The sequence below is a fragment of the Fukomys damarensis genome, unplaced genomic scaffold, assembly GCF_012274545.1.
Source record: "Fukomys damarensis isolate Sample0158 unplaced genomic scaffold, DMR_v1.0_HiC HiC_scaffold_12, whole genome shotgun sequence".
NCBI classification, from domain to species: Eukaryota; Metazoa; Chordata; class Mammalia; order Rodentia; family Bathyergidae; genus Fukomys; species Fukomys damarensis.
Window position 1 is genome coordinate 55,016,210 of NW_022900924.1, and position 25,198 is coordinate 55,041,407.

At 53.0% G+C, this 25,198-nt stretch overlaps 1 protein-coding gene across 3 annotated transcripts in view; it reads left to right on the forward strand.

Annotated features, from left to right (window-relative positions):
* Nucleotides 1–733: 733 nt before the first annotated feature.
* The window catches only part of Ccdc12 (coiled-coil domain containing 12), a 45,879-nt gene continuing 21,414 nt past the window's right edge, over nt 734–25,198 (forward strand). Inside the window, exon 1 of one of the 3 annotated variants that reach the window (XM_010624348.3) lies at nt 734–1,501. In XM_010624348.3, coding sequence (XP_010622650.1) covers nt 1,409–1,501 — 93 coding nt within the window. In that variant the 5' untranslated portion in view covers nt 734–1,408. The remainder of the gene's footprint in view (nt 1,502–25,198) is intronic. The other 2 variants (XM_010624349.3, XM_010624346.3) reach the window with 2 other exon arrangements.

Here is a 25,198-nt window from a genome sequence, read left to right on the forward strand (position 1 = left end):
TAGGGTGGCTGCCTCCTGCCTGCCTTACAGATGGAGGAAACTCGGGCTCAAGGGGCAGCGGGGACAGGGACCTAGGCCTAATGGGATGCTGGGCCACCGTCCCCATGGCTCCTGTGCCGCTTTCCCTGTCCCCGGCTTGTCTGTGAAGTAAGCCCCCCCTCCCACGTGTAGGGCAGGGGTCAGGCCTTTTGTTGGAGCTGGGTGGTGGGGTCACCAGGCCCAGAGAGGTGCCATGGGTCGTAAGCACTGGCCAGTCTTGAATCCCGGTCCTGGCCTTGTCCCACTGCTCCTTGGGTGGCCCCCACGAAGTCGGCTCTACTCCTTCCCCTCCGCTCTAATTCCTGGGCACATCCCCCCCTTACCAGGCCCTGGCACTGCACCCACTGTGGGGAGCGGGCTAACGATCGATCAGGTTGGTAAGGGCAGGGCAGGTGCCTGGAGGGACGGCCAAGCGAGGGGCGGCTGTCCCGGGAAGGGGAGGGGCGTGGCCTCATCTCCGGAGGGTGCCGGCCTGGGTAGGGAGCCCGCGTCCTGACCAAAGGGTTCTCTCCAGTTACCAAGGCTGGCGATCAAGGCAGGAAAGGACCCTGCAGCCAGGCACCTCGGGGCCACTGCCCCATGCCAGGCTACCACAGCTCTTTCTAAATCGGGGTAGTGGACGGTCTTGTTCCCGGGGCCCACCTGGGCCCGTTGCACTCCCTCGAGCGAAGGCCCTCGACTCTGTACTTTGCTGTGGAGTAGAGTGGAGACGCGGGGAGAGGAGAGATCATCTATAAAGCCTATGCCGCTGGGTCCCGCTCGGTTTAAATTTTGTCCGGGGTTAGAAGGGACACGTGAGATGTAGCGGAGGGAGAGGCGGACCTCATATTAGGGTCGGATCTGAGTCAAGGAAGGCTTCTCTTTCATTTACTTCTTTCAGGCTGACCTTAAACTCGAGATCATCCCTCGTCCTGCCTCAGCCTCCCCAGTGCTGGGATTACAGGCGTGCGTCATCACGCCTGGTTCAGAAAGGTTCCTGGAAGGCATTCACATCTTTGAAGAGCCAGGACAGGACAAATGAATAAGGACGGATCAGGGCATTCAAGAGACCAGCAGGAAATGAGATGCAGTTTGTGTAGTCCTCAGGCAAAACCAGGGGTGATCGACGCAGTCTATTTTCTTTCTCTCTGGTCTGATTCTACTTGCGGCTGAAGCTAATGAGCGTTGAAGAAATCGAACCTTAGCAGTTTTGATTTGCGTTGTTTTTCTCCTTTGCCAGCTCCTCACCAGCCAGGAGAGTTACGGGCCCTCCGAGAGCACGTCAGCACTGATTGGCTCGCAGCGATTCCGGCGCACTAATTCTCGTCTTGGATAGGCCGTCAGATCTCGCGCGACCAAGACCAAAAAAAAAAAAAAAAAAGGTGGTAAGATGGCCGCTGCGGCTGGTGTGGGCCGGCTAGAGGAAGAGGCCCTGCGGAGAAAAGAACGGCTGAAGGCCCTACGGGAGAAAACCGGGCGCAAGGTGAGGAACGCCGGGGGAGGGAGAGAACCGAGGCCTCAGCCAGCATTTGGAGTCCAGGCCGGAGAGCCGGAACTAGCAGGAAAAGGCCGCTGTGGAGGCGCGCATGCGTGTGGCGCATGCGTGAGGAGAGGCACCCGCCTACAGACTCGTGCGCTGTGGGGCGGGGCTCTACCGGGCGGGAGCGTCGTAGCGCGGGCACCGAGGTAGAAGGGGAACGGTCAGTGCGCTGTGGGAAGTTTGGCTTCACCCTTTCATCTTGTTGCTAGGTCCAACGTCAGCTTAAGATGCTTGCAGGTTTCGGCGTGATTTGTTCCGTTGCACTCCCACACTAGATTTCCTGAGCCTGACAGACCCTACCCTGTTGGCCAGCGCACCGCAGGAATTGTAGAATGCAAAAATTCCAAGGAAAAGCCATCAGGGTGTACTGCAGGGAAAGAAGAGGGCGCTTGCTTTTGTTTCTTGCCCAGATGCTTCTCTGGGAGTGGGCCCAGCAGTCCTGTTAGTTGCCAGATTCAGAAGCATTTTCCCTCTCCTTCGTTTGCCATCAAAATGCTGCGAATCCGTTTCTGCCTTGTTATCTTCCAAAGCAGTGCAGAAGCAGAACTCCGAAGCTCACTCCCTGAGTGCAGATCCTGCCAGGTCACTCTAGGTTGTGCGACTGGAAGCAGGTTGCTCCCCGTCCTTGAGCCTTTGGTGATAGGGGCAACAACCCTTGCCCGTTCCCGGTCCCTGGGTTATTCTGAGATGTAATGGCATAGAGACCCGTAGAGACCACAGCGGGAGGAGGTTGTTGACTCTGTCTTTGGGCCATAATTGTGTTCTTTACTAAGCAGAGAGAATATTAAATATGCCAGAGCTGCCAGAAGTAGCAGGGATCTGGGGACACTTTCCTATTTGAAAAAAACAAAACCAATCTGCTTGTTCTGGCCCATTTTCCTTCACCCTGTCTGGAACACTGTGGGAAAGCTAAAGGGGAAGTAACCAAGAGTGAAAGCTGGTCAGGTTGGCGTCTGTGTGTGTTGGCAGCTGTGCAACACATCAGAAGCTACCTGCAAACTGCGTGGCCCAGGGAAGGTTAAGTGTCAGCCTTTTCAGACAGTACTGGCCCACAGAGGCTGCTTGCTTGCATTAGGGCTCATGTTGTTGGGGCTGGGTTTGAGGTCTGAATACAGGGGACAAGATAGCATCCTCTTAGCTCACTGCCATGGGAAGAATGTGTCGAGCCCTCAGGAGAACTGGCCTTTAAAGACTCTTCTCAGTGGGATATGGTGGTGCACACCTGTAATCCCAGAACTCGGGGAGGCTGAGGCAGGAGGATCACAAGTTCAAGACCAGCCTGGGCAATTTAGTAAGACTCAAAATTTTAAAAGATTGCCCAGGGATGTAGCTCAATGCAAAGCCCCTGGATTCAAACTCCAGTGCCGTGGACACATACTTGATTCTCCTGCAAATAGGAATTGGGTTTTTTTTAATTTAAAAAATTGTGAAAAGAAAGGAGGGAGAAGAAAAAATATGAGGGGCTGGGGATTTGGCTCAGTGGTTCCACTGCCTGTCTGGCAATCGAAGAAAAGAAGTAGAGGAGAGGAGGGCAGGAGAGGGGAGGGGATCCCAATAATGAATGTAACTGTACTGTGTACCTAAAAAGTACCAATAGACTCCATGAAAAAAATTGTGATAAAATTTATAATTTTAGCCATTCAAGTATGCAGTCCAACAGCATTATAATCGACATTGTTATCACACCAGAGCCTTATTTTCAGAACTTTTCATCATTCCAAACAGAAACTCTAGGTATTAAAGCAGTAATTCCTCATGCCTTCTTCCTCTCCCTCTGGCACACACTGTTGTGGTTTCTGTGATTACGAATTTGACTACTCTGGGAACCTTATAGAAGTTGAGTCATACAGTATTATTTCACTTGGTCTAGTGTCTTCAGTGTTCATGCGTGTCTGAGCATATGTACCATTTCATCACTTTTTTTTTTTTGGTTCCGGGGATTGAACTCAGGACCTTGAGCTTTCAAGGCGGGCGCTGTGCCACTGAGCTAAATCCCAGGCCCTGTTTCATCACTTTTTAAAGCTGAGTAATAGTCCATTGAGCGTGTACACAATTTTGATTATCCATTCATCTACTGATGAACAGTTGGGTTGCTTTCACCTTTGGGCAGCTGTCAATGCTGCTGTAAACCTGGAAGTAAAAACGTCTGAGTCTCTGTTCTGATCCTTCTAGGTGTATACACAGAAGGACGTTGCTGGGTCACACGGTCGCTCTGTGTCTAATCTTTTGAGGCCCTAGGCTCCCCACACTTTCCACAGCAGCTGCACACTTTCATATACCCAACAGCAGCCTGCGCACAAGGGTTCTGGGGTCTCCACTGCTCCTCTTGTTCTTTCCTTTCCTTTTTAAATTCTGGCCTCCTACCGAGGGAGAAGTGATGTCTCATTGTGGTTTTGATTTGCATTTCCCTGATGATCAGTGATGTGAAGCTTTCATGTATTTATGGTTTTTAGCATGTTGTCTTTGGAGAGATGTGTATTCGAGTCTTTTGTCCATTGTTTAAATCCAGTGTGTGTGTGTGTGTGTGTGTGTGTGTGTGTGTGTTACTGTTGTTGAGTTGTAAGAGTTCTTCATAGTTTGAATATTTACAACTAATCAGATACATGATTTGCAAATATTTTCCCCATTCCTTGGATTGCCTTTTTTACTTTCCTAATAATGTCAGTAATGTCCTTTAATCATGAGGTCACCCCTCCCACTGGAGATTGATCACAGAACCTTACATATCATAGTCAAGCACCCTGCCACTGAGCTACACCCCCAGCCCTTTTATTTTTTTAATTCTGAGACAAGAGTCTCACTAAGTGGCCCAGGCTATCCTTGAACTTGTGACCCTCTTGCCTCAGCCTCCCGAGTAGCTGGGATGCAGACATGTGTCACCACACCCCCAGCTGTGGATTTTTCATATACAGAGTTTATCATGTTGCGTTTTCTTCCATTCATAGCATTTTGAGTGTTTTCTTTCTTGGGATGGAACTCAGGACCTTGCGGTTGCCAGGCAGGCACGGTACCACTGAGCTACATCCCCTTGAGTGTTTCCTTAATCTGAAAAAGAAGTTGAATTTTGTTAATGCTTTTTCTGCATCTCTTGGAATGATTGTGTGGGGGTTTTTCTTTCATACTGGTAATGATAGTGGATCGAGTTTTTGTATATTGAACCGTTCTTGCATTCCAAGAATAAACCTCACTTTGTCATGTTCTAAAAATCTTTTAATAGTCAGTACTGATGTGGTAACACATGCCTGCTGTTCAGCATTTGGGAGGCTGAGGCAGGAGGATTACTAGTTTGAGGCCAGGCTGGGCTGCATAGCCAGACCCTGCATCAAAAAACCAAATGGGAAAGAAAATAGGACTGCTGGATTCAGTTTGCTAATGTTTTCAGGAGGATTTTTCCATCAATGTTTGTAAAGCATATGCACCTATATAACCTTATAATGTCTTTCTCTGACTTTGGTGTCAGGGTCATGCTGGCCCTCTAAAATGAGTTAGGAAGTATTTCTTTCTCTTCTTTTTTAGGAGAAATTTGAGGAATATTCATACTGTTCCCCAACATGGGTTGTTGCGGCTGTAATTCATTCCTTCTGTGGATGTGGATGGTGCGTCTACTCACGCAGGAATTTAGAGCAGTGGTCAAAGCAGCCAGTCTGTCCTAGGTAGCTTAGATTCGGGGGGGAGACAGGTATGCCGGCCCTGTCAGGGTTAGACGGAGGTGGCCCTGTGGAGGAAGGGGCTGGGGGTGCCTGGTGCTCCTGGAAGGATGCTATTGGGGTAAAGTTCTTCATTTTAGAGCATTTTCAGGGTCGACATGGTGGCTGGTATCACTTGCTGGCTTATCTTTCCGGTCTTGTCAGTGAGTAGGTAGGACAAGAGTTTTCCTGTTAATTTTCCTGGCACTTTCTGAAGGAGTTCTGGAAGTTGTCTCTCATGAATATCTTTGAGAGCTGTGATCAAAAATACTGTCACTGCCACCGCTGAGTGCCATCCAATGGAAAGGCAGGGTCAGAAAAACAACACTGTGTCCTCGTCCTCCTGATTCACCAGATCTGGCTCTTCCCCAGAGTCCCACTTTCTTTCTCTCCCCAGTGCTGCCTTGCATGTTTTTGTGGTGTTGCAATCTGTGTAGCAAAAAACTTGTCATTTTTAACCATTTTCCAGTGGCACTAAGTATACTCACAATATTGTGCAACTGCCAACGCTGTTTCCAACAGCTTATCAGCCAAACAGAAACTCCTATTGAACAATAACTCCCTTTTCCCTCTCCCCCAGCTCCCCATAACCTCAAATTTGTTTTCTGTCTCTGTGAATCGCCTATTCTAGGTACTTCGTGTCAGAGGGATTGTGTATTATTTGTGCTGTTGTGTTTGTCTTGATTTTCACATTGTGCCAAGTATCAGGATTTCCTTCCTCTCGAAAGCTAAATAATATCATTGTGCCATATGTAGATACCTCATACATTTCCCCCACCATATGGGGCTGAGCCTGGTCCCAGGCCGGCCCGACAAAACACAGATGCCTGTAACACTAGCACCGCTGAGGCCTAGGCAGAAGGATGGAGTTTGAGCCCAGCCTGGGCAGTTTAGTGACTTAGTGAGACCCTGAATCAAAATAAATAAAAAGGCTGGGTTGTAGTTCAGTGAGAGGCCCAAACAAACATTTGAAAAGCCCAGGACTTGTGTGTGCTAGGCAAGTGCTCTGCTGCTATTCTGCCATCTGTGTGTGTGGTTCTGGGGATGAATCCCAGGGCTCTGCACACACTGAGCATGTTCTCTGCTACTGAGCTGCACTCCTCAGCCTCTCGTATTTTTATGATTGATTTTTGTTTTTTGGTGTTTTTACCCCCGCTTTGGTTTTTTGAGACAGGATCTCACTCTGTAGCCCAGGCTGGTTTTGAACTCACTCTGTAGCCCAGGCTGGCCTCAAATTCCTGGTGATCCTCCTGCCTCAGCCTCCTCTGAGTGTTGGGATTATAGGCACGTGCCACTGTGCCCAGCCTCAGTCTCTGTTTTCAGTTCTTTTGGATATATCCCTACATGTGGAATTGCTGGTGATTCTGTTTAACTTTTTGAAGAACTGCCGAGCTCTGGGCCATTGTTCCTGCCAGTAATACACAAGGGTTTCAATTTCTCCACATCCTCGTCAGTGTATTTTACTTTTTCATTATACCCATCCTGGTAGGTGAGAAGCATATCTCATTGTGGCTTTTGTTTGCCTTTCTCTAGTGCTTAATGGCATTGATCATCTTTGGTCTTTCTTTTTTTTTTGAGACAGGGTCTCACTACATAGTGAGACTGATCTGGAACTCATTGTGTAGCCCAGGCTGGTCTCGAACTCACAGGGATCCTCCTGCCTCAGCCTCCCGAGTGCTGGGATTACAGGCGTGCGCCACCACGCCCGGCTTCTTTTCCTTTCTTTTTGAGGCAGGGTCTCACTGCTTTTTGCTGGGCTGGCACTCACTGTTGAGCTGATTCTCCTGCTGACTGATGAGTGCAGGCGTGTGCCAGTCACTGAGCCCAGCCTTGCCCATCTTTTTAATTGGGTTGCCCTTTTGGTATTGAGTTGTATTTGAGTTGCTTACATATTTTGATATATGTGCTGCTGAAGCGAGCACTGTTTACAGATTTTGGATGTTAAATCTTTATTAGACTTTTTGCTAATATTTTTTCCCATTCTCTGGGCTCTGACTTTGCTTTCTTGGTAACGTCCTTTGATGTACTAAAGTTTTTTTTTTTTTTTGCTACTGGGATCGAACTCAGTACCTTGCGCCTGCGAGGCAGGCAGTGCCACCATTGAGCTAAATCCCCAGCCCAAGTTTTGTTTTTGTGGGAACTGGGATTGAACCCATGGCCTTTGCACTAAGCTGCATCCCCAGTCCTTTATTGTGTATTTTTTGTCTTGATACAGGTCCTTGCTAAGTCCCTAACTTGCCTAGGCTGGGTTTAAACTTGCAAAGTGCTGGGATTAGATTACAGGCATATGCCACCACACCTGGTGAGTTCGTTAATTTTTATGAAGTCGTTTTTCTTTCTTACCTGTGCTTTTGCTGTCGTATTTAATCATCAGACTTCTGGAGTGATTTTTTTTTTTTTGGTACCTGGAATCAAACTCAGGACCTTGCGCTTTCTAGGCAAGTGGCGGCACCACTGAGCTAAATCTCTGGCCCTCTTGAGTAACTTTTTAAAAATATTGTTGCTAGGGCCGAACTTTCTGTTGGCGAGTGCCTACAGCAGAGCTACCCCCAGCCCTTGAGGGAGTTTACTAGGGCAAACATGGGGGAGAAGTGAGCAAGCATCGGAACCACTGAGAATTGGCTTTTGGCAGGTGGTGGCTTGCACACACGAACAGGGAAGGGGGCGGAAGCGTGGACCCCTGCTGCCTCAGATAAGATGCCAGGAGCCTCTCTTTGGAGGAAGTGCAGTACGTTTTAGTTGACCTTTGACATGACCACAGTCCCAGGCTCAGCTCTTCTGTGCCCACACCTCCCAAGGGAGTGCTGTGTTTGTCCTATGGGGCGGCTGCTCCCCTAGTGGCCCTAAGTAGCTGGCAGGTCCTTTGTTGAATCCCTACTATGAGTGTGGTTTTGTTGGAGATCTCAGGATTTGGGGCACAGAGCTCGTTTCCGTACAGTTTGATCTTCTTCCTCTCCCCTCCTTCCCCAACCAGACTAAACTGTGTTTTTTTGAGACAGGATCTCATTATGTAGTTCAGGCTGGGCTTGAACTCACAATGTAGCCCAGGCCTGCATCGAACTCGGTGATCTTCCTGCCTCAGCCTCCTGAGTGCTGGGATGACAGGCCTGCACCACCGTATATAAATTTATAGTTTAGTAACATCATGGACAGACCAGCGTCCTGAGATTGTGGCAGGTAAAGAGAGATGAGGTCACGGTCGCACCGCTCCATGTCATTCACCATTGAGCTCTGTGGCAGTCTTCACGTGGCTGTTTGGTGTCACAAAACGCCTCCTCAGCCTACCTGATATGACTGACGTGAAGGCTCAGAGGTACCGGGACGCCTAAGGGCCTGGACGGGAAGCCACGTCTCCTGAACTCTGACCCATGGAGGGGTTCTGTTGGGGACACAGCACTGCCTGAAGCAGTGTCTTGGGTGACAGGTGGGACCTAAACTGCTGGACTCGTTGTCTGAGGACATTGGGTTGGGCCTAGGTAGGCTGCAGGGAAGGCAGCTTGGGATTTGAGTTTGAACTCAAAGAGCTCCAAGTGTTCCAGCAAGAAGAAAGCAGTTAGCTGAGTGTGGTGACCCACATCTGTGAGTCCCAGGACTTTGGGAGGCTGAGGCAGGAGGATCATAAGTTTGAGTCCAATGCAGGCAATTCAGGGAGAAGGTCGGGGGATGTTGAAGGAGATGGAGTTCCCAGGTGGGGATGTTCAGGGACATGGGTGACAGTGGAGATGCCCTGGGTGTTGACAGCAGGCACTGGCAGGGATAGGGGCAGGGGCATGGCCTGAAAGGGTTGGGCTGGGTGCTTTGGTGGCCAAGTCCTGCTGGATCTGAGTTCCAAGCTATGAGGCAGCTGGCCTGGGTACTTTTCTCACGAGCTGGGAGTGGGAGAGCCGTCAGGCTGTGAACGTAGCCCTGCCGTGGGCTCTCTGCAGTGCTGTCCAGCCAGCACTATGGGGTGTCTCTCTGCCCTCCACTGACCTCACTTCCTGGCTGCTGGCTTTCTGGGCGTTCGGCTTGAATTGGGCTTCTCTGGCTCTCCTGGGATGGAGAGAGACTAGCTGTCTGGCCAAGTAGCCCCTCAGGAGTTGGGCATGGGCCCTGGGGCCAGGGCCAGTTGTCACCTTGTACATTCAGCAGCAGCTCCTGGCTTCTACCAGGAAGAGACCAAGGCAGGGCCATGTAGCGGGACCTTGTGCAGTGATGGTTTTCTGTCACCTGCACTGTCCAGTTCCACAGCCAGGAGCCACGTGCAACTTTTGAGCTCTTGAAATGTAGCTATTGTGGATTTATTTATTTATTGGTACCAGGGATCGAAATTAGGCCCTTGTGCTTTTGAGGCAGGGAGCAGAATCACTGAGCCAAATCCCTGGCCCAGTTTTATTTATTTTTAATTATGTTCCACTCAAACAGCCATGTGTGACTCACGTTTCTATATATCTCTGAGGACCTGCTGCCCCCAGCCGCTTCCGAGAAACCATGTCTGCCTGAGTACCATTTATTGAGAGCAAAGAGGGTGAGGGCAGGTGGGAACCCAAAAGTTGGGCAGAGGGATCAGGAGGGGTCGGTCTTGGGCTCCTATGGGCACTCACTTGGGCACATTGGCAGGTGGCTAACGGAGGAGCTTTGGGTGGGACAGCGTGGGAGGGAAGGGTCCCTTGTAGGTGAGGAGTAAGATTTGACTCAGCCTTCGCATGCCTCAGAAAGTTGCCTCTGCCCATGCCTAGCAGCCTGTTGCTGTCAGCTAAGGAGGTCATGTGTCCCAAAGTGCCAGCCTTTCACAGGTTGGCAGATGGCGTTTGCATGGCAGTCTGGCAGGACCTCTCTGCTTGTTCAGTCCCAGAAGAAGCCTTTGAGGGGGGATTGGTCCATCCCGTTTCAGAACCGGAAACCTGTACAGAGGAGCCGCCTGCATTGCCGATTTGAGTTGCTGCCCTGGATCGTCCCTCCCTGTTCCTCACCCTGGGTGCTTGGGAACGCAAAATTGTGGGGCTGTGCTGTGCAGCTGGTGTGGGTCCCCGAGCCAGGCTGATGTGGTCTAAACCTAAGCTCCGCAAGTCACATCCATGGGCCCTGGAGCCGGTTGAAAGCCCCAATTGATGGCCTGCTTCTGCCTATAGAGTTGAGATTCGATTCCTGACCTCGGTAGTCAGAGGTACAGAGAAATGCTGTCTGTGGTGTGTCCTGCACCAGAGCTTACACACAGGCCTCTCCTAAACATAGCCTTTATCTAATTCCTCATCCTCTCAAAAGCTGGGGAGGTCCAGGCGGCCCCCCATTCCTCTATGCTGTGGGAGGCTGACCTAGGTTTGTTCTTTTTTTGAGACAGAGTCTCGCCGTATCATGCAGGCTGGCCTTGAACGTACTGGTAACTCAGTCTGGCCTCAGACTTGCAGTGAGTCTCCTGCCTCTGCCTTCCGAGTGTTGAGATTACAGGTGTGCGCCACTATGCCTGACCTACATTCTGAGGAAGCAAAGAGGTCACCCTTATCCCAGTTCCAGTTCTTTGAAGGGGGAACTTGAAGAACTCAAAGTATTACATTCAGAAGGCAGCAGTTAGCTGGCATGGTGGTACACACCCGTAATCCCAGTGCTTTGGGAACCTGAAGCGGGAGGACCGCAAGCCTGGGCAAGTTAGTAACTTCGAGACACCTCGTTTCAAATTTTAAGAAATTTAAAAAGAGGACTGTGGACGTAGGTCAGTGCCAAAGCTCTGGATTAAACCCATGGTGCCACAAAAGAAAAGAAAGTGGGTTTGCAGAGTCCCGGGCAAGGTGAGGTGTGTAAGCCCTCCTTCCTGCTAAGGCGGATGTTCTGCGCCAGCTCTCAGAGCCCAAGCGAGGAGAGCAGTGAGGGCCCATGCATGGTGGGCTTGGGCTCCGTGAGCCAGCGTGGTACTTCGGTTGGTGTCACCCTTACAAGGGCCTGGATACAGCCCTGTGCAAAACCGATGGCTGGGTGAGCCACAGGAGCCTCTGGGAGAAGCTGCAGTCTCTCCTCTGCTCCTCTGCAGGCTGCCTGTCGTTGCTGTGAGCCCAGAAACCCAGGCTTTTTTTTTTTTTTTTTCAGTTCTCTGGCTCAAACGCAAGGCTTTACACATGCTGGTCCTGGTGCTCTTCCCCTTGGCTACAACTCCAGCCCTCTTTATGCTGAGACAGAGTCTCACTAGGCTGACCTTGAACTTACGATTCTCCTGCTTCAGCCTCCCACATAGCTGGCGTTACAGGTGTGTGCCGCCACATGTGGCAAAGCCCGGGATTTTTGAGGTTGCCCAGGTGATCTGATACTGCATTTTCTGGGACCTCTGACCACCTGGCATTCTGTTGCTGGAAGTAGGGCTCTTCCTTTCCCTGGAGCATAGCTGGCTCTTCACAGCAGCCAGCTTCCGTGCAGGTATTTGTTACCAAGTACCAGCTGGGTGCCAGGCCGGGTCCAGGTGTGCCCCAGGGGCGGAGGTTGCCGGGCAGGCTGGCACATCCGCCCCAAGCCGGGCAGACCTCCCCAGTGGGGTGAAGAGGTGAGACCCGGATCTGAGGGGTGCAAGCTGAGCAGGGCGAGCCTGGCTGGTGTGAGGGGCAGGAAAGCCCCACAGGGAGAGGAGCAAAGTGAGCAGTGGTGGGGTGGGCTTGGCCATAGCTTTAGGACCTCAGTGATGGGAATCTGCAGCGCGGACTCCCAAGGTTCGCTGTCCCTGCTTAGGTGATAAGGGGAGCCCTGCCCAGGCAGTGGTGTATGCAGGTCAGAGGCCCCTGGACAGAGAACTTCAGGGTGGGGCCCCCATTCCCAAATGGTGAAGTAAAGGGCATGGTGACTTTCTTTTTTAACTGATGCAAAACATTCACACCAAGGTGATTCTTTCATGAAGCAGTGTTGCCCCCCTCGGCAGACTTGTCATAGGGAGAGTGACGGCAGGGGCAAGCAGGAGTCTGGTGTGGCCTTATTTCGGCTGAGACACCCTGAGATGTGGAAGGGACCTCTGGCCTGGAGGTAGACATGTGTGCAGACAGGATTTGGGCCTGGGGCTTGGCCAGGCCTTGTGAAGATGGGGCCGGGCACCCGCTGCCCTGAGATCGCCTGCACTGTGGCCTCTGGGACTAAAGAGAGGACAGCAGGTAGAGGAGGGGCCGAGAGAAATGTGGCATGGCCAGGGATCCGGTGCTGGGGAGCCGGGCAGGCAAGCTTGGTCCCACTGTTTCTGGGGTGCGGGGAAGAGAGGGAACCAGAGGGGCCTGCTGAGCACTGGGCTCCTGTCCTCTGCTCTGAGCCTCCTTAGATCCTGCCTGTGAAACCTGCTGGTCCTTCTGGGAGCAGCGCCCTGTGCCTTCCTGCTGACCCCAGGGCCCACCCCAGATCTTGGGGTGCTGCTCTGTCCCGTGCCTGCAGGTGGTGATCCCTGGGCTTATGCGAGACTTGGTGGAGTTTTCTCAGCACTCCTGTACTGAAGGTTGACTGGACAGTGTGCTCTTGCCTGTAGAGAATCCAGTCACTTTCTCCGCTGGAAGATGGCACAGGAGGAGAGGAGAGAAGGGCAGGCACTAATGCACACGGCACTGTGTTCTTTCTGCTGTGCTCCTACTTTGGTCCCAGGGAGAGCCCCTGTATTTTACAGACAGGACAGCTGAGACCCAGAGGATGGTACAGGTCACACAGGACCCGCCCCTATCCCGGAGCCCGGGGAGCCCTCCTCCCGGCTGTGCAGCTGAGCTCCGGGCACTCCTGCTAAGGGCTGGCCACTAGGGGTGGCCGCTGGAGCTTGCGAGGGGCAGAGAACCTGCCTTTCCTCCCTCTGCCTGGCCTGGTGGGCTGGAGCCAGCTGCCCTCAGAGGCTGAGCCCCCACCTCAGCAGCTCAGGCTTCTGCAGCCCTTCGCATGGCACCCTTCCCCGTGTAGCCTAAGATGTGCTAGCCAGCCGCAGGATGAGGCCCCTCTGCACTTGGGACAGAATTAGCAGCGAAGGGACCTTGACCTTCAGGCGGGCTCTAATCTTCCTGTTAGGTTTGGCAAGAGAATTTGGGTGGCATTTCTGGTGAATCTTCCCGTTGTTCTTGCTGGCCAGCTCTGCTGGAGTCCAAGCACCTGTCCAATGGGAATGCTTAGGGACCTCTTTCTGGGAGGCCTCTCTTTGGAGGCCTTTGTCTTACAGTCCTCTAGACTGCATCAGTTCTCACTTCAAATTTTAATGATTTTCATATTCGTGTCTTAAGTGGGCTTAGGTTTTTCTGGTTTTTGTTTTTTTGTTTTTTCTTTTTACCCATACTGGGAATTGAACTCAGGTCCTTTCACTTGCCAGGCAGACAAGGCACCACTGAGCTAAATCCCCGGCCCTGTTTTTTCTTATTTGAGACAAGGTCTCACACTGTTGTAGTTAAGGCTGGCCTCACACTCCGGTGCTCTTCCTGCCTCAGCCCCCTGAGTGCTGGGATTACTGGTCTGTGTCACCACACCTGGCTGTTTTGCTAACAATCTGAAGTGGCTCCCTTCCTTTCTTCTGTTTTCTTTTATTGAGTTGAGACAAGGATTAGCTATATAGTCCAGGCTGGCCTTCAACTTAACTAGGTGGCCTCGAACCCATAGCCCCCCTGCCTCAGCCTCCTGAGTGTTGGGATTCCAGGTGTGCCCTGCCAACCCTGGCTTGAGGTGGCATTTAAAAAGGACTTTTAGGGCTGGGGATGTAGCTCAGTGGTTCTGCTGCCCGCCTCGCAAGTGCAAAGTCCTAAGTTTGATCCCCGTACCAAATTAAACAAATAAATAAATAAATAGGACTTTAAATTGATATACACTGTACATAGTGTACACCGACCAGCCCAGTGGGGTGCACAGAGTGAACACGCCCCAGAACCCTACTTTATAGCTGTGGCAACTTTCATCCGTCTTCCTGTCTGCGGGCCGTGGGGGTGGTGTTGCTTCATGCTTAGCACTGCACAGCTCTCTGGGGCTCCTGGATTGTGCTGTTCTTCCCAGCCTGATACATGCGTGGGTTGGTGAACTTGAATTCACACAGCTGCTGGGCAGGTGCCAGGGAGTGCACTTGCTAGGGTGCGGGGTGAGTCAGTAGGGCAGATCCTGCCAAGCAGTTTCCAGAACTGTGGTACCGTTTCGTGCTCTGCAGCGGTGTGTGAAGGTTCCTCTCCAGCATGTGATATGGTGCTACTCTCACATTAAACATCAGCCTGTCCTGTCTCTGTGTGGTTTAAACTTGCGTTTATCTTTCTCCAAGCATCTTGTCATAATTTCTGTGTCATGCATCATTGGATCTTTTCCTCCCCCCACTTTATTGGCTTGCTTGACACTTCCTCTTGATTTCTAGAAATTTACTTTTTAGCGTGGGGGTTGCTGAGGATTGAACTAGGCCCTCTTGCATGCTAGGCAGGTGCTCTTCCCACTGAGTTGCATCCTAGCTGGTTTCTAGGAATTTTGTTTTGTTTTGAGATAGGGTCTTGCTATGTAGCTCAGGATGGTTTTGAACTCACTGTGTAGCCCAGGTTCGTCTTGAATTTGCAGTGATCCTCCTGCCTCAGCCTCCTGATCGCTGAGATTACAGGTATGTATTATCACGCCTGGCGACCAGTATTTGTTTTTGTATGGTGTGAGGTAGAGGTTGAGATTCTGTTTTTCTTATACAGATATGAGTGATCCAATGCTGTTACTGATTAGTATTTGGGTTTTTGTTTTGTTTTGATTTTTGAGACAGAGTCTATGTAGTTCAGGCTGACCTAGTATTTTAGGTGATCCTCCTGTCTCAGCCTCCGAGTGCTGGGATTACAGGCGGGTACCACCATACCTGGCTGGCGTTTGTCTTTTAGACTCTTTCCTTGTGAATGGTTGGCATGCAGAGTCCCTGATAATGCTGTTGGCCTCCCCAAATATCTTGGTAATCATTGCAGTTATAATAGCAGCAGTAGTAGTAACTGTTGCTACATTTTAAAAAATGTTACTAAGTCTCAGTTTATGCTAGGCCCTTGGCAGGGAGGTCCAGGCACTGTACTGGAGGCGTTAAGTCTCGTTACCTGGGGTCCTCAGGCCTTGTGCACTAGAGGAAGGGCTTACTCTGGTCGCATGGGAAGGGTGGGAAACAACCACATGGGCTGCCCCTGTGCTCTGCCATCCAGCCTGCATCAAGCCCTGGACTGCTGGCAGGGTATTTTCGCTAGAAATCTGTGTTGCCCCAGACAGCTGCTTCTGGATGGGTGTTTGCAAACTGGTGCAGTATGTTTTAAATGGCTGTTGGCTTTCAAAACCTGGGAACACCAGCTATAGTCTGTAATACCGTTGAAGTCACTGGAAAGTGAGGCTGAGGTAGGGACATTTGGTAGTGTGGACATTTGGACTGGGATGTGGTTGGTTTGTGGGATAAACCCTAAGGATTTTAATATGGAGTTGAAATGCAACTCCTGTCATTCACTGTTTCTAGGGAAGTTGTGTTCCACGTGTCACATTGGGCTGTGGAGGGACCCCTCCCCACCACTCTTGCCTCCTGATACATCTCCCCTGTGCACCCCACGTCGCCCTGCACGCCCCAGTCCTAGCACCTCCCAGCTCATTACCCACACAGCTCCCCCACTCCCCAGCACCCCCATGGGTACCACCTCTGCCCCACACCCCCCTCCCAGAGGCAGGTGGTCCGGCCAGGGCCGTACCTGGACACCGGCCTGCAGCAGCAACAGCAGCCCTACTTTTGAAAGCCATCCAAGGGTAAAGTAGTTGCTGTGGAGATGGTGTCTGTGGGGAGTAAGATCCATGCTCCAGGGCTGTTTTGATTGAGGCTCTAAAGAGCTGCTGTCTGGAGAAAGTGCACAGTCGCCCTTTCAAGGGCAGCCCCTCCCCCCTGATGTTTTTGTGGCAGTGGCTGCTGGTGCATTCTTGCAGGGCAATCTGAATTCTGGAGTCCTGACCCAGGCAGGGAGTGAGAGCCTACCAGTATGCGGTCACTGGTCATGTGGGGGACGAGGATGGGGGCTGAGGACAGTGAGGCCAGGCTGGCCCAAGGGGAGGCTGTTACAGTACATCCCGCTGCCTGAGGGTTGGTGGCATGCAGTATCTGCATGGAGTAGAAGCTGGATTTGGGGGGGGCAGCATTGGGGATTGAACCGAGGGTCTTGTACTGAACTGTGTCCCCAGACCTTTTATTAAACTTTTTATTTTGAGACAGGGCCTAGCTAAGTAGCCCAGGTGGGTTCAAACTTGCAGTCTTCCTGCCTCAGCCTCCCAGAGTACTGGGATTACAGTGTGTACTTGGAGTTGGAAACATTTGAGTCTGGGCATGGACTCAGGTACCACCACTTCTTCTGTGGATTGGCTGATGGGTCTTGGTCCCTTGGGCGAGGTGCCCCAGGCCACATCCTCACAGAGCCTGACCTGGCTGCAGAGTTGGAAAGCCCTTGTGGCTTGTGAGTGTGGGCAGGGGCAGAGGCAGGAGCGGAGCCGGCAGGGATGGAGGGGTCTGACTTCTAGAAGCCCAGCTGTGGAGCCCACCCTGTCCCCCTGCCCCCTGCCCGCTGTGACTGGCCGCCTCTGACGTGACTTGAGTTCTCTGCATGCAGGTGGGCAAGGGTGCAAGGGCAGGGTCTTCCTCCAGGTGACACCGGTGCCACACAGAGTGAGGGCTAAAAAATGCGTGGTGGCCGGTGAGATGGCATCATCCTGAAGACACAGGAGTGGCAGCCTCTGTTGTTGTCACCGTGGTCAGCACCTGCTGCTGGAGGACTCGCTCCATGACCGCCACAGGCAGTGTCCCAGCACATACTCTCCTCACTTCATGCCACCAAAGAACACCTAGGGCCCCACCGCAGGCACTTGGCAGAGACAGGGTTGGTCCCTGGTGGCTCTACCCTGCCAACCTTTAGCTGGGAACATGGGTTAAAAAGAAACACCTTCCTAGGAAGTGTGTGTAGGTGAGGATGGTAGGAGCTTGTTGGTACAGTGTCTCCCTCTACAAATAAATGTGCTGGTTCTGACTCCTAGTTCAGATTTGGTTCTCATTAGCATCTTCTGCCTTGCAGATCACACTAATGGAGACAGCATCTTGCTTTACCTCTCAGACTGTGACAGTAGCTGATCAGAGGTTAAAATAGCTTCTAGTCTCCCAGGAGTTCTGCAAACCTCTGACTTGCCTAGAAATTGATCTGGAAAGAATTTGGTTGTCTAAATGTGGCACCAGAGGTTGGGTCCCAGGACATTTCATGCTCAGCTCTGTGGTGAGAAAGAGGGAATGGAAGGTGACCCCTCCGGCCAGGGAGGGCCGTGGGGTTGTCGGAGAGCCGGGGAGAGGCCGGGCCCACAGTGCCAGGATGCTTACCCTCCGGCCCCACCCTGGCTTTTCCATTTGCACAGTAGCTGCGTCTTTGTCCTGTCTGGTGGCCGGGCAGGATATGGAAGGAGGGTGCTCGGAGCCCTGCTTTGTTATGGGGCTGTTGCTACCTGTGACACTCGGCTGCAAGTAACAGAAACCTACTCTGGCTGCTTTTAGAGAAAACCAGATGTGTGTACTTTGGTCTGTTGAGGGTGAGAGAAAGAGAAAGCAGCGTGAGCCATCAATTTAAGTCCAGGGGCTGGGGATTTAGCTCAGTGGTTCTGCCGCCTGCCTCATAAGCGCAAGGTCTGGAGTTGGATCCCTGGTACCAAAAAAAAAAAAAAAAAAGTTGGAATTTAAGTCCAGAGACCTTAGATCTACCCCTAGCTTCTGCTGTTCTCTGGCCCATGCTGTGTTTGGATCTCTTGTGGTCTCCTTGAATTGTTTGTGTTATTTCATTGTTTCTTCCTGTTTCTTCTTTTATTGAGAGGGGCAGGTAATAGGGATTCAACCCAAGGCTTACGGACTGATGCATCCTCAGCCCTTTTCAAAAATTTCTTAATTCTGAGACAAGGTCTCGCTAAGTCACTGAGTTGACCAGGCTGGGCTCTAACATGCAATCCTCCTGCCTCAGCCTCCTAGAGTGCTGGGGTTACAGGCCTGTGGCACCACACAGCTATTGTTTGTTATTATCCAGCCTTGTCTGTGTCCAGAGCCCACTCCCATGACCAGATTGTCCCATGGGCCGTTGAGCCCTTCTTCCCTTGGGTCCCTCCACTCCAGCTCAGCTCGATTCAGCTGCCCACCTGGGCCATGTGTCAGAGCTGTGCACAGAGTCATTTGGTAGGCACTGTTTATAGTTCGTCCTCTGGATGGTGGACCTAGTTCACTTTGTACCAGATGCCATCTGAGGCCTCTGCAGCCCTACCGACTGGGAGTCTTCCTCCTTTTCTTGTTAGCCCTGAGAACGGACAGGGCCGCGTGTGAGCTGGGAGCTCTTTCTTGGGAGGCCTTTGGGAAGTGTGATGCAATCAGGAAGCCACCATGGAGCCTTGACCTGCATGGCTTCTGTTAGCTGTGAGCCGCAGAGGGGCCCTGGCTGTACCAGGCGTGGCTGTCTGCATGGGTGATACCGCCTGGCCCTGTGGCTGTCTGGGGGTGAGAAGAGTAAGCGGAGTGCCTGGTGCTGTGCAGCTGGAAGGGGCTGCCCTCTGCTGTCCTTGGGTTTCGAAGGCAGCCTGACCCACATCCGGGCTGTTCTTTCTGTGGCCTCAACCGTTGGCCTTTGCCTTTTCCTCTCTGGCCCTTGCCGAGTGCTGCTTATAAATAACACCCCACTCCCACTGTTGCGGCCTCCCAGACTGCTGCTGCATCTGACTGCATCCGGCCCTCGCTGGCTACTCAGTGCCCTCCCGTTGCACCAGTGCTCTTAGGTGTCCCCATGCCCTGTGCCTGGACACAGGCCCAGCCTGTCACCCCTGCACCTCCCCAGGACCTGGGTGTCCCTTGCGGCCCCTGTGGCTTGGATGCTCCCATGTCCCTCCCGGTGGCACAGGCTCCATCTTCTGCTCTGGGTCTGGCTGCCCCAGGCACCTGCAGTGGTGGTCCGTCCCTTCCCTGTCTGCTTCTCCTGGAACCCCATGCTCCACCCCTCCAGCAGCAGGCTGGTCACCTTTCTGTGTGCCAGATGACAAGGCACAGAAGCCACTGTATAGGCACGTGGATTTGGGGGCTGACTGGGCTGTGCAAGTTTGGGGGCTTCTCTGAAAGTCTGTGACAGGAACTTGAGGGATGGTGAAGGCAGACAGTCAGGTGTTAGCCTCTGGTGCTCAGGTATGGGCGTGGGTGCTTTGACCACTGTCCACATGGAAGGGACCTGGGCATTTCAGCTGGACCCAGGTTTTGAAGAAGGCTGGGGCGACACAGCCACCAGAAGCCCTGCTATGAGCTGGGATGTGGTGTATCTGAGAAATACAGCTCCTTTAGTCACTTATGGCCCTCCTGGGTATCCCTTGGCCCACCTCTCTTCAAGGGTGCTCCTGCCCCTGTGAACGGTCATGGGTTCTGTGGAAGTTGGTACTTTGCTTGCCAGACATGAGAAATGGCTGTTGGCAGCCATCAGGGAACTGTCTGGGGCCCCTGGGACGGGTGTACACAGGCACAGGGTGTGTGTCATGCAGAGGGCATCATCAGCAGGGTCCTTTGCAAGGTGTTCATCCCTGGCCTGCCACTTGCCCCTGATTCCCAGATGGTGAATGTGGATGGATGACGCTGCCCGCCTCATCCTGGCCACCAGCAGGAGGAGCTCATGGAGAAAGGGGAGCCTGTGCGCCCTGCAGGCCAGGTGCCAGCCCTGTGTCCTCAGGACAAAGACCCGGGATGGCTGCCCCAGTCCCCAGGGCTGCCCTATCCCTCTGCTCCATGCCCAGTTGCTCTGGCTGCCCTCTCTGAGGCAGCAGAAGGGGTCCCAGCCTCACTGGCCCTGCTCCAGGCCTCGTGGTCTGCTCGCTCCTGCACCATCTGAGCCTGGGGGGAGGAACTGCTGGTGGCTGAGAGTTCTGCTTTTCGGCAGAGGAGGCTTTCCCGCCCGCCTGAAGAGGGAGATGGTGGACCTGGGGACAGGGTTGAAAGATGCAGTGCTCCACTGAGCTACGTCCTCAGCCCCACGTTGGTTAATTTATTTCTGTTCTTTTCTTCCTCCCTCCCTCCACTCCCACCCTCCCTCTTTCCCTTCTGTCTCACTTTGTAGCCCAGGCTGGCTTTGAATTCTCAATGTCCTGCTTCACCCTCTGAGTGCGGGGATTGCAGGTGTGCACCTCCATCCCCAGCTACCATTAGTCACTTTCTTCGCTGAAGTTTTTAGCCTCCAGTGCTGGGGCTGTTTGTCCTGACACAGGTGACCTGGCCTGTGACATGGCTGCCGGGTCCACCTGTATGTGTAGTGCCAGGGTGCAGGGACTCTGGAATGTGCAGCCTCAGGCTGCCCTTGGCTTTTTCTCCAGCAGCACTGATCTGTTGCTGAGCTGAGAAAGGTCACTAGCTGTTGGCCTGAGCACCAGCCTTGGCTTCCTGTCCTCTCATCTGGCCGGGTGGTCAGGAGACTCTGTTTAGGGTTTGAGTGTGGCCAAGACAGCATGGCAAGCCACAGGATGGGTTTCTCTGCTTTCTTGTGTTTATTATTAAATCATTGTGATAACAATTAACAGCAGTGTTGTGTCGTTTGAGCTGCGAAGTCTTGGGCTGCTGTACGCGTGGCATTGCGGTGGTCGCAGTCATGGTTCTGGTGTGCAGACGCACTGGCCTTGAGTTCCTGTGTGTTCCTGTGCTACCAGCAGGCCCCTGTCTTCATTGGTCCTCTGGCCCTTGGCTTGAGCAGCTGGCCATCCCACCTGGGCCTGGTGGTGTGGACATGGCTGTGAGTTCCAGTCCTCTGGGCCTGGGAAGCAGCTCTCCACACCTCTGCACACATCATTCCTCTGCGGCCCATGCTGCCTTTCGTGGTTGGAGTCGTTGCCCCGGGCCTCTTAATGGTTGGCTCCTCCTTTTGAAATGACACTGGGAAGAGCTGTCAGCCCTGGTGTGGCGTGGAGGCACCAGGTGGGGACCAGAGACCAGCTGGGGCAAGGAGTGGGGGTCCAGAGGGGAGCAGCCATCCTGCCGTGGGTCCCGATTGCTTCCTTAGCTGCACTGGTGGGCCTCTGTCTCTCTTCGGTGAGGACTGAGAGGAATGTTGACCTTACTTGAGTTTTACAGTGATTGATTGAATAATTTTGATTTTATTCAATAATATCAACATCACCCAACTAAATGAATAACCAGTTGCTTGGCATGTTTTCAACGTTTAATAAAAATAACAGCTGTTATTATAGAAGATACAGTAGAACAGAAATGAGTAACTTTGGGGTCCAGTCCTCCCCAGTGTTCCACCTCTAATGGAGTATCTTCCAGGTTCTTGGAACCTAGTTCAGTCTTGTCCCTACTGCACTCCCAAGAAGCAGCCGGGTTAATTTTGCAGGACAGAGGCAGAGTTCTTGGAAGGGAGGAAATAGATCACCAACGGTTAGAAGAACAGGCGTGGTGGTGGACAGGACCACGTGACAGCAGGGGAGCAGGGGATTGGGCTTCTGGTGGTCTCTGTCCCCACTGTCTTGAGCTCCACCTGAAGGGAAGAGCGGGGTGTGGGGCGCATAGACCTGAGTCTCAGTGCTTTGTCCGTGCCGCAAGGTGACATCTCATGCATGGGCAGGAGGCTTGGGTGGCGGAATGGAGGGCCCCTAGCTGGTGATACGGGGGTGAGTCTCCTGACTCCCCACTTCATTCACTCAGTTTCAGGCCAGCTGTGGGGAGCGGGCGCTGTGGCACCATGGTGGGCAGGCCTCTCGGAGCCCCCAGCCTGGGAGAGACAGTCTGACAGGGCACATCCGGGTGGAATCGTGTCTGGGGTGGATATCGTCAGAAGACCTAGGGGGTGCTGAAGCCAACCCACTGCCCCCTGGAGTTTTATAGATGGTTTAGAAATTGAGGATTCTGTGCAGAAGCCTCATGCCTGTGGAACCTGTTCTCCAGCCCAGGGTCTCTGGTCCCTGCCCCTAGGGTGCATTCCCTTTTTTCCTTTATCCTTCCTGTGCTGCGTTAGAACCCTGGGCCTCACTCTGCCTTTGAGCCACCCCAACCCCAGGACTCATTCTCGCTTTGAGCTTTTCCTCCAGCCCTCGATATTGAACCCAAGGGTGCACTACCACTGAGTTACACACCAGGCCTTTTATTTCTTATTTGGAGATAGGATCTCAGTAAGTTGCCCAGGTTAGCCTTGAACTTGCAGTCCTCCTGGTTTAGGCTCCTGTGCAGCTAGGATTGTAGCTGTGCACCAACACACCTGACTAAGCCTTATTAAAATATTTTATTGGCAGTTGATAATAATAACTGTAATAATAGGGTACAGCATGGTGTTTTGATATATATATCCATGATAGAAAAATTTAACACCTGGTCTGTCAAGTGAATCCCATATCAGTGAGTTCACTGGCTTACCGTTGCTTTGAAATACGAATTTGTAAAATCTACTTTTTTAACAGTGCTGAAATGTACAGCACATTATTCACTGCAGTGTATGGTCACCATGCTGTGGAGTAGATCTGTAAACTCACTCCTGCGTGTGTGCCTGGTGCTTTCTACCCTTTGATCCACATCTTCCCTTTCCCTGGAGCCTGCCTTTCATAACTGCCTTTCTCCGGTCTGCTTCTGAGTTTGGTTCTTTAGATTCCACATGTGAGTGCGGTCACACAGTGAGTGTCTTTCTGTGCCTGGCTTCTCTCACTTTGCATCACGTCCTCCAGGTCTGTCTGTCTTGTTTGAAGGGACAGCCCCCCTCCAAAGGGAAATAGTATACATGTGTGTGTGCATGAGTGGGTGTGAGCATGCACGTGTGTGAGCACGAATAGGTGTGTGCACACACTTCATTTTCTTGAGTCCTCACCCATAGATGGATACTTAGGTCGGTTCCGTTGGGGCCTTGTTTTTAAAGATTAAAAGTGGCCCCCAAAAGCACTACCAGAAAAGGATATGGCACCCCTGTTTACTGAAACGTTGGTGGGTAAGTTTCCCAGCTGCTTGGTTTAACAGGGACAGGCCTTCTCTATCAGCGTGGATCCCACTCAGGGGCCCAGGAACTTTTCCGTCTCCTGTGGCTCCCGGAGCTCAGCGGCCTGCTTTCTTGGAGTTTCCTGAATAGGGTGGGTGTAGGGAGTAAGGACCATGGCACATCGCCCAGGAGGACTGGAGCCAACGGGGCTTGGGAGTCCCCTGGGAAACAGTGCCAGCCTGACATCCGCAGGGCAGCAGACCAAGCCTTGAGGTTCCTGAGTCTGCCTGGCCCCAGCCCAGGTGAATGTGGTCCTCACAGGCCCTGGCTGGGACTTGCTCGCACAGCAGGGCTGAGTAGGAGAGGTTCTGGGCAGGCCTGCTGTGTGGAGGGGGAGGCAGATGGTTGCCTTGCCTGCTCAGGCCCTTCCTGGGGTGTGCTTCCCCTCCGGGCTGGTGGAGGTGAAGGCCCAGCAGTGCTGCGTCCCATAGCCCAGCCTGGGCAACTTGGTGAGACCTTGTCTGAAAATTGAAAACAAGGGGGAAGGGATGTAGCCCAGCTGGCACCCTGGTTTTAATTCCTAACCCCAGTACCTTGGGGGGAAAAGAGGCGAGACTTGGATCCCCACCCTGAGGCACCCTCAAGTCGCTGTCCACAGGGTCCCTTTCCACCATGCTGCCCCTCTCGGGAATCTGAAGAGCTCTGATTCTTACTGCTTTGTCTGCTGTCCCCCACCCCGAGCCCTCCCGAGCACAAGTCCAGCCCGTCAATATTTGTGGACTGACAAAGGCAGCTCCTCACCCAGAGCGAGGCTGGTCTCCCAGGGGACTCGTGGCAACAACAGGAGCAGCCCTGGTCTGGGACCAGCTCCCCGCCCTCCTGCCACACAGCAGGACATCAGTGGTCTGAGGCCTTGGCCACAGGGTGTGAATAGTAAGCTCCCTTGGGGAGCCCTGGACAGGCGCAGGCCCCCACCCCAGTCTGCCTTAGCACCACTGCACCCCTCTCTCCCTCAGCCCTGCCACCTCTTGTCAGAGAGACTTGGTTCTCCCTGTGAGTCACCACAGAGTCTCGGTGGTGCTGGCTCCTCCCTGTCTCCCCACAGCCTGACCTAGTTCCCCTCTTATCTGCAGTCCTTATCTCCGTTTTCCCTGCTGGCCACTTTGTTGTTCTCTGTTCACAGCCCCCAGGGAGTGGCTGGGCCTGGTGGTGCCTGGCCTCTCTGCCCCATGGTCTGAGCCGGCCGCTGGCAGAGCCCTTGGTGAGGAGGGGTCTGAAGACGCAGCTCCCTTGCACATGCCCCGCCCACCATCTCCAGTGCTTGGTGACACTGCCCTGTCTTCTCCTGGGGCTGCTGAGCCTGGCGACTTGTGCTGTGGCCCTGCCGCCTTCCCTGTACCCTGTTCTTCTGCTTCAGCCCAGTTCTCCCTGCCCCGCTGGCCCATCCAGGAGGTGGCTTCCCCCCTCCTCCCTCATTGCTTCCCCTTGTAATCGGGCTGTGATGTTGCTGTGACCATCTTTGTCTTTACTGATGAAGACACTGTGGTGGGACGGGTGGTGTAGCCTGCTCAAGGCCACAGCTGAGAGGAAACGAGAGCTGGACTTCTTATCACGTGCTGTGCCCCTGCTGTGCCCTGCTTGTAGTCAGAGCCGGGCCTGCCCTGCCCTGGGGAGCTGGTGCTGGGGGGTAGACAGTCATGCTAATAAGCAGCTGTCCAAGCAGGCAGCCCACGCCAGAGAGCCCTGAGCCCCAGCTTGGCCTCGGAAGAGGGAACTGCTGTGTCGGTCCTGGGCCGGGTGGGTGGTGGTCAGCCCAGGGCTTATCTTCCCGTCACTAAGGGTGAGTCAGCTTCCTGTGGCTGCCCCACCACCCAGGTGCCCTTGGGACCCAGCTCCCAGCGCCACTGCCCCCATAGGAAATCCCTGCACCCCAGCAGGAAAGAGAGGTTGTGGAACCTGATGCCTTCCCTATACCCTGTACCCTCCACAGGTGCTACATGCCCATCCCTCTGGCTCTCTGACTTTCGCTCAGCCTGGGCTCAGGTTAGAACTGAAGAGGCTCAAAGTTCTACCTCTTCCTCTCTCTATACTGG